A 12,221-nucleotide genomic window follows, 5' to 3' on the forward strand; every position below is an offset into this window, starting at 1 on the left:
AACCTTCCCCGTTACTCGTTACCAAGTGAGGTTTTATGCTAAATTACCAGTGGTGTCCAGTGCCTTTAAAATTGATTGAAGCGTTTTTATGTTACCGACCCTTTCAATCAAAATGGGTTGCAAGAATGCCGATATCAACAATGAAAATATGCATTATTTGTTATTCTAGCAACTCCTCAATTCTAACACTAACATACGGCCGACCTCTTACATTTTGGGGTCAAGTTTGGTACAATATCGCTTTTTTATCTGCGTAAAGACATAGCTTGAAAGATCAATATGATTTCATATGAAGCGGAAAATATGTAAGCTTTGAGTTGTTTAGTTGGTTTTAGGAACCATTCATGGATGTGAACGTATTAGACACGCCAGTGTGACGACACAAATACATGTTTTTCTCCAACGGATGATTGAAGCATAGAGAAACGACCTCTATGATTAAAGTTGCTCCCTTATTGTCGTAGGTCGTAGGTAAGGCTATACATATTCGTTTTGTTATAGACCTACGGTTTTTACGACTTGTGCAAATTAAGAGACCTAAATTTTGACAGATACAGCAACCCGCCAACAGGAGGCAAGCAACACTAGACAAGCAACACTGGGCATTCACGAGAATGAGGACCTTGAGTCAGCGGAAGATAAGAAAATAAGAGCATACCGTTTACAAAATGAACATTTTTGTAGAGTATCGATTTCAGACCGTACGAGGTTGCAAAGCCACATCGTACCCCCTACAGTATTTTAACGGCGCCTTGCACTACATTGACGCAGGTCTCTACTCCAGCAGAAGGAGACGCATGATGAATAAGTCTAGTTTTAATTAAAAACATATGAGGGCGCTCGCAGCCCCACCCCCCCCCCCCCCCCACCACCACCAATGACCAACGCATTGCAAGGGGCCACAAGGTTATCAATATTTACTGCCCTGGGTCCTTTCGCAGACTTGGTTTTTCCATGAGCTAGGTCCTAGCTCTATGGTTTTCCTTGCTCCGTAGTCGGTCACCTGTAATGATCTAACCCTGGATCTAAGTTACATAACCAATAAGCCGTTTGTTCAAAATAACTAATAACTAAATTGAAATGTCCGTGAACAGTATGCATCATACAGTAGGGCCTACATACTGCAAATTACATAGGACTCTTCCTCTGTATACACAGATACAATAAGAAAGTGCAAGACCGCCAGGGCTAATGGTACATTTCTACATTATACATGTACATGCATGACCTTTACAGTACAGATGTTTCAAATAGGGCCAAATGTCATGGAGGCCTACAGACACTTCGTAAAGTTATAGTTTTTCAGACAGTTCTTCAACCTTTGGGGAAGCAGTTTTTACTTAATAGAACTATCAGTCCAACTCCTGTGCAAAATAACACTATTTATGATGTATTATCCACCTTAAATATTGACAAATTTAATACACTTTGCACGTACTGGCTGTGTAGATGTTGCAATATTTTAGACCTTATCACTTAAAACAGAACATTTTGTTTTATTGTGAACACGAATACTCAAATACATTACAGTATTAAATTTGAAAATAATGACACTGTCTGAATGATTTAGAGCAGGGGTAGCACTCTTAAGCAATTGGTCAATCGAACATATCTTGTAAAGAACGACACTGTTAAGTTTACGCGAGCAAGGGTTCCACAGGGCTCCATTTAAGGACCTAAATTGTTAAAACCGTCACTGGTGCTCTAAGTTTGCTCAAATGATCTTTTGTACATATAAATCTACCTGTTATCCAAGCTAAATCTATTTTCAAAGGATGCCTACTCAATCGTTACAATCGAAATCAAAAGACCTTCAGATCGGATTAAGAATTAGGATCATATCGCTCTCGACAAATCCCTTCTTGGAACGGATAACCATGGGATAACGCAGACCTCATGATAAACCAACAATACAAACCAACTATTATATTGGTTTAAGCACTGTATTATTAAGTTCCCCTAATATTTCGCCTAAGGAAAACAACATCATGGTTGCATTCCCCCCTCGAATCTCAAGTCGTTAATTAATAACTAGCTGTCAATCGGCTACGATGTTCGCCATTTCAAATGCCACTAATTTATCCTAAGGCAGAGCAACATACTACAGTTTCCGGATACACAGTAAAACAGACTTTACCATCAGAAATACAGACCTTGTTATTTTGTAGGGATATTTTAAATAGAGTTCTTTCTTATACTGATAATATTGTATCAACACAGCATTGAACTTCACCTTTACAAAAGAAATCCTTCCCTAAGTACACATACAGACTATAAGTCATGGTGACGTTTTAAGTGCTACGTAAGACAGGGAACTAGAAATACCAAGCCCTGATAAGTAAATCACTCTATGGACCTATACGTTAAGATGGGGCACTTCATTCTTGTGAACTCTGGTCTTGTAATTTCGCCCACTATCACGATGACCCTTCTTAGAAATAAGTGCATCACAAACCTAAAATTGACCTCTAAGTCCCTCTTTAACAAGATTAAAGCATATGGTAAATTCAATGCCGTATTATATCTGGTGATTTTGCAACTTGTAAATATATTTACACCGTCAAAAGGAAAGGGAAGACTGGTGTTTATATAAATCAAGCTATTTATGGTATGAGGATATGTAAGCCGCCTGTCATAATCTTAGAATGTTTGGTTGTAATACCATGGAGGTAGGATTAATCCTACCTCCATGGTAATACCCTAATATTAGAACGAGGTGGACGTCTCAAGGATTGTACGACCCATTACACCCAAACCAAGCATGAGAGTTAGACTCATGCGAACAATCCTGAACAAAAAATGGAATTTTAAAGGCAGTGGACACTATTGGTAATTGTCAAAGACTAGCCTTCACAGTTGGTGTATCTCAACATATGCATAAAATAACAAACCTGTGAAAATTTGAGCTCAATCGGTCATCAAAGTTGCGAGATAATAATGAAAGAAGAAAACACCCTTGTCACACGAAGTTGTGTGCGTTTAGATGGTTGATTTCGAGACCTCAAGTTCTAAACTTGAGGTCTTGAAATCAAATTCGTGGAAAATTACTTCTTTCTCGAAAACTATGGCACTTCAGAGGGAGCTGTTTCTCACAATGTTTATACCACCAACCTCTCCCCGTTACTTGTCACCAAGAAAGGTTTTATGCTAATAATTATTTTGAGTAATTACCAATGGTGTCCACTGCCTTTAAGCACTGTACAAGGTTTTTAAAAAACACCATGGGTGTTGTCACAAGGATAGATACTTAAAAAAAAAAATCTAAATTAATGTTAAAACGCCACTAATTTCTGCCAAAAACAATTACAATGGTGTAGTTTCAACACACTATTGATTTTCTCTTAATTAAGATTTGTGAAAACAAGCATGGTGCAAATTATAAAACCCGAGTTTTTGCAGTGTACTCTAGACACATAACCTCCAAGATGTAACATTAATAAAAAGACTCTGTGCATCACCATGCACATGATGAAACATTAAAAACACAAGAGATTGACAATCTATTTCCGCTTTTGGTATCTCATGGCAAATGTCATGGGTTCGAATTCCACCGAGAAATCAGTTTGAGGATATTTATCACAGGACTAGTACTGAATAACATTTACACACAGTGAGTAGGCCGGGTGAAACCAAGCAAAATTGCTCTACATCTTCCACACAAAAAAATGTGCACTCAAGAAAATTTTGAGAATACCTTAAAATTGGCGAAAAACGAGAAATTACAAGCCTGAAAAGAAATGAACTACAGACAAATATGTATGGGTAAATATTTGGATAATTTACTGGCTTTGGTCACGGCCTTTAAAACGGGGACAAGCGCCAACCATCCTGAGGAATGTTTCCAAGTGATTGTTTTGATAACGCACAGATGATGAGTGATAAACAAGGTGGCAAGTTAAACGTCCACGTCAAAACCAGCGAGTATGTCATAAAGGAACACGTTGCCTTGGATCGGACGAGTTGGTCAAAACAAAAGCGTTTGTAACCGTTTTGTATATAATGCATATGGTTGGAAAGATGTTTTAAAAGTAGAATACAATGATCCACACAAGTTTGCCTCGAAATTGCGTGGTTTTCCTTCTACTGTGAGAACTAACACGGTCGGCCATTTATGGGAGTCAAAATTTTGACCCCCATAAATGGCCGACGTGTTAGTCGACGAGGTAAAAGGAAAACCACGCAATTTCGAGGCATGTTTGTGTGGATCATTGTATTCTACTTTTACAACATCTTTCTACCCATATGCATTTTATAAACGCTTTTCAAAGACCAACTCGACCGATTCAAGGCAACATGTTCCTTTAAAGGCACTGTAGCCTACGCCTTCGGTAATTGAATATACCATAACACTAACCTGTGAACAATTTGTTTTTCGAAGTAAAGTTTCGCAAAATGCATTAGGCCTACTATAAAGCTGCGGTACGTCTTACCAAGTAAGTTTTTTAAAGCCATTATTTTTTCAGAGTGTCATTACTAAACGTTATAGTACAGGCCCTTTAGACTAGACATAAATTGATTAATATCATGAGCAGTAGGTGCTGTCTCTTTTATTGCTATGTTTATGCGGTTAAAAAGTGCACAGGCGTCCATGGCCTTATTTCGCTTGTAAATTCTTTTTGCTGAAATGCTATTTTCTTTCGACAATGACAGCATTTAAAGTCACCTGGAAGTGGTATTTTTTTTAAAATAAAGCTTTTGTCACTAAAATATGTGTTTTTACGAGAGGAATGTGAATAAAAAGTTAACTAAGGTTTTAAAATATTAGTTTTGATTGTATTTACAAATTTACAATGTAGGCCCCGACCCGAGAGGGCGCTGTTCGTGACGTAATTCAAGGCGCGATATTTGAAGAGAAAATTTGTAGTCGGGCCCCCGTACATTACGTCTTTCAGATACCTTCTTCGATTTCCCACTAGCTGGAAAAATTGTTGGGACGGCGTCGTGTTTAAGAATGGCTCTTCTCGTCATGTCAAATGAGTGGTGTATCCCGGATTCGAAGCACGACGGCTCGAAGTGTTCGCTGCATAGCGCTGAAAAAGACGTCGGACCGGACCACTTTGCTCTAGTTAATCTGACTTTCGCAGACCACAACCGCCTATATTAGGGATCTGCATGAAATAGATGAAGACTGACCCCATCTTTAGTTGTTTTGCTGCATCCAGCAGCAATACACCTGGTCGGCATTGCCGGAAAAATGACAGAAAAAAAACCTTTTTCGCAGCGTACAAACTCACGTCTTAGAATTACATGTACTTTTGCACGTGTGTTTATCTACGCATCGAGGCAAAGTCTTCCTTTTCCTACGTCACAAAAGGGGTAGGCGGAGTCAACCCCCAAGCACTTAATTATTCTTTTTTAACATATAAATCGTGACAAACAATTACTCAAAAAATTGTTTTATTGTTAATAAACATATACTCTTATGTTTAAAAGAAAAAAAATCCTATTTCCAGGTGCCTTTAAACTGCCAGTGAGCTTTCAAATTGAAACATAGTTGTGTGTAATTTATTTAGGACCAACCCTGTACCTCCAACAATATTAACCCATTTCTTATACATGCTTCCGAAAATCACCCGCGATACCTTCTCAATGATCTTGCCATTAATTAGACCCTCAGTTCTGAACGAGTGCCCGGATGAGACAAGCCGCTTTGCGAGAGAGGAGATTACACAACCCGATTGAGCTGTGGATATCATTATTCAAAACAAAACCATCAGAATTATGCAATTTGAGAAAATCGGCGAAGGCTATATTTGTTACACACAAGTACCTACCCAGCCAGGATCTAAGTGAAAGGTTGTCAATATCCAAAGAAACATTAGAACTAGTAGGCAATTTGAGATCATTATTCGCTGAAAAAGGGTATAGTATTAATGTTATGTTTTACTACCCAACATAGACGAGCCAGGATTTTAGTGAAAGGGTGTCATTTTTCTTAAGAAACATCAGAATCATATTTGCGCAATTCGCTGGCTGAAAGTCTGTATTAAAAGTACATGTTCATGTACATATTCCATATAGTTGTAGCCATGATTTTAGTGGAAGGGTGTCACATGCTGTGTGATTTCGGGGATTTAGCAGGGGCATTGAGGCGTCATGCTGCCGATGAAGGCAGCAAAGATAATATCATTCTGGAAGACGTTTTATCAAAGTACATCTATGCCCAAGGTCCTATTTCACAAACCAGTATAATGATATTTTGATAAGCGACTTATTTAGCAGTCCTTACAATGCCTGTCAATCAACAACTCATTGGCAACTACACATGATACTCGTTTTTCTTTGACTTGTTTTGCTTTTACTTCTTTGTTTCTGGTGATGTGGTAATTTTCTGACGCTTCAGATTCATTACTCAGAATAGAGGGTATTTTCCGCATTTAGATTCATCACGAGGAAGTGGCATAGAAATTTCAACAAGAATCAAAACTTGGACGAGTTTCAATCTTAAAGCTCACTCATTGTCAGTGTCACAAGAACCAATCCTTTTATACAAAAGAAACCCTAATAACTTTGTATGCACTACGAGACTGTATTCAGAGAACGCACGTTATGAAAACCGAGGGCTTGTTTTGATTGTTGAAGCAGTCGAAATAACTACAAAAAACACACGTACAAAAATGTATGACAGAACATACAGGAAGCCCTTTTCACACATGTGTGAAAAGGCAAATTTACCATTTCATACCAAAACTACTTCAACAAATCAACTTGTTTAATAAATACTCATGAGCATCATCAAATGGACACAGAATGGAACCTTGCGGCACCACCTTAGGGCTGAGACTAGATACCCTTGACCCCGCCTGCATCGTCATGCAGCTCGACAGTGATCCAGGTTTGGCTTTACGTCTATATATACATGAATATCAAGCCATGATTACGCACCTTTAAAGTCGTTATCACCCACGATTAAAAGCTGTTACATAAAAACAGTACATCCTTTTTATATTAAAGCAATATTTGATATAATGAGTCACCCAACATATTTACCTTTGATTTTGTTACTTTTTTGCTAAACTCTCGTATAATTCCCGCGCTGGTATTTATGGATCCTTGGGGTGAAAGTCCACGTGTCTCATTAAATACGTAATCACTGCGGAATTCAGAAGGCCCGCCATCACTGGATGCGAACCCGGGATCTAGCGATTTGGAGTGAAGCTCACGGACTTTGTTACCGACCACCGGCAATGGCCGAGCGCCTACGCCGTTCTCCCTCGTCGCCCCTCCCCGGCGGCGGACGAGCAGGACGGGCGGTGGGGTGGGTGGCGCAGCATCGTAACCGTCGTAAACGTAATACGTTGTCCGCCTGTCGGGGTTCCATCCTTGAAAAATTCCTAAGACAAACACAACGGCAGAAGCGACGACAAAAGTGAACCAAGTCAGCGTATTCCGGAGAGTTTTGTTCGACATGCCGGAAAAAAAAACTTTGCCAGGGCCAGAAAAATTGGTCTGGCAGGTGCGAGTCCAACACAAAATTCCTCCGCACTATCACCAAGGGAAAAATCTCATACTATCGTGCTGATGCCATTTTGGTATCCTTTTACAGTAATTTCAAGGTGAACTTCGGTCCGTAGAGTGTTCAACACATGTCTTTGCGGCGGGAAAGTTTATAGTTGCCTTCATCGACAAGCACAATGTAGCACAGCTGTAGACAATGAAGGTTTCGACGTCTGGTTTGTAGTTCAAATTGAATTACACTGGTGCCCATGAAGATTCCACCGTAGTAACGAGGGTTGACAATAGCAAGGGAACTGAACACTTTGTCAATGCAAGGCGTTCCACTACACTGAACGGCAACTGTGCCCTATAAAATGCGTGTCGAGTCATGCGCACCCAGATCTGCGCGCATGGGTTTATTTATATCGTGGAAACAAGTTATTACACCACTATAATCGCAAGCTGGGATCCGTTGACTTTTGATATGCCACACACTGTATGCTTCATCGATTTGTGCGATGGCGAAATTTGTGAAATCCACACGAGGAATTAACCTGTTGTGTGCGCTCAGGTGAAAATATTGATCTCAAAATCCTTCCTCTACAACAAAAAATCGAAGCTTTTGGTCCACGTCACGTCCACACATTACAATGCATCACAAGCATGGAGTGACAAGTCACTCATGTTCGGACATTCAGACAAAACAGAAGGACTCTCTAATAGCTCACGCGGACTGCGGTCGTAGATGCGAGTCCCATGGCAATAACTCAGCAATAAACCATGGAGTCCAACTCAAACCACACCACGGATAAACACACAAAGCAAAAAACACACTTTAGTGTCTAATTACAAGGGTCCAAAAGTTCGCATCTCACACCGTCACACAAAGCACATTCGTAGATAACACGGTGTTCCCCTGACCACTATCAGCTCGGGTAAAGTAAGGGGGTCAGACGGTCCATGATTAGGGACGACTTCCGCCGTTCCGCAACAAGTCACCAGAAACAAACAGCAGGCAGTGTTACTAATTAAAGGAATCAACGAGAGGTCCAAATTGGCGCGAGAGACTTCTTATATAGTTCTCTATGCATGGAACATGGAGCGGGGAGGTAGAATCAGACTTGTTCTGTTGATAGAGTCATAGAAAGAACACATATAATCTGACAACTTCAAAGTGGGGTGATCGTCTGAGTCAATAAAGTTATGAGTGCTGATTGAATCGTCCTTGCGCTATATAGTTGACAAAATCAGGGTACCATGGAACTTCTCAGTATAGTCAGCCCACCACGTAGCTCGACAAAGGGCCAGCCCAGGCAGAGCACGCTACATGCCGTGTTGGTTCCCACAGGTATCCTGAAATAGTATCGCACGCTCTGCTTCCAGCACATCAGTCTGTAAATAACACCAGTTGATTTCAAACAGAAAGTCCCTACATAAGAACACGACAATGTCTTGCTTGACGAAGGACTCTGTACACGATATTGCGGTCGTGCAGCAATACAACTTCCAAGCTGTGTATGGCCACTGCAAAGTGTCCTGTGCTAAAAAAAAAAACCAGCACTTCGGAAGCCGACACTATAATACAAGGTCTCTTTCTTGTATGAGTCACCATGGAGCAAGGCAGTCACCAACGCTCAGAATTATTATCATTTTCATGAGTTGTTCTTTCATGAATGCAGCCATTCAGCAGCTGACAATAAATAAACTTCCATTTCCAAAGCCTGAACAAAGCCATTTTCTATGAAGGCCGAGTACATATTTTCTTTGAAGGTGTAATTAGGACAACGTCAAAAGCCCTAACTTGTCAAAAACACCTCGAAATGAGAACAACTTGCAAGTCATTCATCGTCTTCCTTTGATGCGCACACATAAAAGTTTTAGGTAACCATGTATCAAAGGCGCGAAGCTGGTTTTCTCACTTGTCTGCCCTCTGCTCAAACTACACACATGTAAAAATATCGTTTCTTCATAAAATGGTGTAACATTCAACAACTCTGTTCATAGATATTATGTGGGTACTCGACTCAGCAACAGGTTCGGTAGTGTCATAAGAGGGGCGTGGCTTACGCCATTTGAGAGGTTGGGAAGAGAAGGCCTAACCATGGCCTTACACATTCGGGATCCATACTGGTATTGCCATAGAATTGCTATTGTGCCGCTCTGAAACACATGGTTGAGCATGGTTTGGCACTACCCCGTTTGCACTCAGTTGACGGCAATGCATTTATTGTTGGTGTGTTGTTTGGTGATGTTGTTAACAAGTGATGTCATTAGACCATGTAACCGGTGACATCACTAGTTTAAAAAGAGCTGCGGAGCTTGGACTTCCTGCAGAATTTATTTTTTGTATACACAGCAGACTTAAGCATTTTTGGGGGGCATGTACAAAAAAGGCATATCTCAAACTTGTTCAGCTGTTACTTTTGTGTAATGTGAGCAAATAACAGTTCATAGTTTCCCTGTTTAACCAGTGTAGTATCTTGCCTGCCAGAAACGCACATGTACAAAATCACTCGTTTATATAGTCAACACAGGCTACGTGGATATGTCATGTCATCATGCAATATATGGTCGTGGGTTCGATTCATGAAGAGAGCACGCCGAGAGTTTGCTCCTCCACCATGCTCACAATACCTAAAGGTATTTACAATAACGGATTAGTAAATATATAACGTACGAACACAAACCCGAAAGCTTTAGCTAAGAAGACCAACTCGTCCGTGAACTTGACGTACATAATCCAGTCTAAATAAAGGCAATAACTCTTGGTTGAACTTTTCTACTAATGAAATTCCATGAGTCACTAAGTAAACGGATGCGCTTTTGAACTCAGAATAAAGATAATTAAAAGTATAATTTTAGCGCCATGAAACAGCTATGAAACACGTAATGGACGCCCTCATTAGTAAGCATACAAAGACCATACCTCTGTGGAGGTAGATACCATATTAATAGTGTTTTAATGAATTGTGTGTAAACGAAACAACCCACGAAGTCAAGGTTTCTTAAAAGCACTGGACACTATATTGGTAATTACTATAAAGAAAACGTTAGCATTCAAAACTTGGTAACGAGCAATAGAGAGCAGATGGTGGTAGAAAACATGGTGAGAAATGCCTCCCTCTGAAGTAACATAGTTTAAAGAGTTAAGATCCTTCAGGCCTGAAGCCTTTTACTATGCATCTGCACTATTCTCTTGCAACTTCGACTACCAATTGAGTCAAAATAACCACATGTTCGTTATAACTTATATTGCATCCTATATGCATTATGTTGGAATACACCACCAAGTGAGAATACTGGTCTTTGACAATTACCAGAGGTGTCCAGTGCCTTTAAGGGGGTGTGGATGACCCCCATCGGATCCGGCTCGAAGAAAAAAAGGAATTCCAGCAGCTCTGGTGTTTATTTCTCTATTTATGTAAGCCCAGCTTAGTCTCTCATTAACGTTGTCAACAGATACTCAACGAAGAGGTTTCGAAACAGTTTCGTTTACGATAGCCATAAAGAACGACGACCTCTAGTCAGGGTTCAAATTCAACCTGTCGAACCAAAGAAAGGTCCATATTTTTCGTGAGAAAACCAAGGGAACTTTCATGACAACACAGAAAAAGAAAACATCGATAGATATGTATAAAACTTCATGTGGGTGTGATCAGGTTTTTTCCCTTTTTTATTAATAGTCTGTACAAATTTGTGTTTGGTGTACTTCAAAAACGAATATAGCCTAACACTAAATAATGACAACGGAAAACCATAGACTGTAACAATAGTTTCTGTCTTCCATTTCCAACGCACAAAGTACAACAAGAGAACTGTTTTTTTATAATTGCAAACAAATTACTGAAACCATATCGATGCCTGTTATTACAACTTATATAGTACGGTACATTTTCATAGAAAGAAAACCCTTCACCTCATCACAGAGCCATGAAGTTGGGACAAAACAAAAACTATTTTTCGTGGTCGGAAATGTTGCGTCTTCCCAGAAAACGTTGAAGGCAACGGGAGATAAAAGGACAATCGTAAAAATCAGGAAAATTTAGAATTATTTTCACTTTTAGGAATGCTTGTATATGTACCACCTGTTAAACAAAAACTGAGACATTGTTTTTAAATCAACCTTTATCAATAAGGTATGTTAGGTATGTCGTCAAAATGTAATAATGTATAGGGGTGTTTTGTATTATGATATTTTTGAAGCAAAGTTGTCTTTGACTTGATAATGAAATGTCCTATTTTGAGTTATCGTTGGTTCTTGTGTTAACCCTGAACCTATAACAACTCAACTCCAGTCAAATCAAGAATATTTATCTCCATTTCACAAATAACTTTACTGTAAGTTATTAAAGACAGTGGACACTACTGGTAATTGTCAAAGACCAGTCTTCTCACTTGGTGTATCTCAACATACGCATAAAATAACCAACCTGTGAAAATTTCAGCTCAATTGGTCGTCGAAGTTGCGAGATAATAATGTAAGATAAAAACACCCTTGGCACACGAAGTTGTGTGCTTTCAGCTCAGATGCTTGATTTCGAGACCTCAAAATCTATAATTCTGAGGTCTCGAAATCAAATTCGTGGAAAATTACTTCTTTCGAAAACTTCGTCACTTCAGAGGGAGCCGTTTCGCACAATGTGTTTTATTATCATCCTCTTCCCATTACTTGTTACCAAGTAATGTTATATGCTAATAATTATTTTGAGTAATGACCGATAGTGTCCACTGCCTTTAAAGTAAAATGAATTCAAAATAAGTTTGATTACAATATTATACCCAGC

At 39.5% G+C, this 12,221-nt stretch overlaps 1 protein-coding gene across 2 annotated transcripts in view; it reads right to left on the minus strand.

The window, feature by feature from the left end:
• LOC139936327 (carbohydrate sulfotransferase 14-like) overlaps positions 1-12,221 on the minus strand; it is a 45,740-nt gene that overhangs the window by 11,072 nt on the left and 22,447 nt on the right. The window contains exon 1 of one of the 2 annotated variants that reach the window (XM_071931120.1): positions 6,991-8,070. The exons of the other annotated variant lie outside the window; for it this stretch is intronic. Within the exon in view, the coding sequence (XP_071787221.1) occupies positions 6,991-7,410 (420 nt within the window). The 5' untranslated portion in view covers positions 7,411-8,070. Of the gene's footprint in view, positions 1-6,990; positions 8,071-12,221 lie in introns of those variants that run through there. 2 annotated transcript variants of the gene reach the window in all.

Source organism: Asterias amurensis, chromosome 4 (assembly GCF_032118995.1).
Source record: "Asterias amurensis chromosome 4, ASM3211899v1".
In the NCBI taxonomy this organism is placed as follows: Eukaryota; Metazoa; Echinodermata; class Asteroidea; order Forcipulatida; family Asteriidae; genus Asterias; species Asterias amurensis.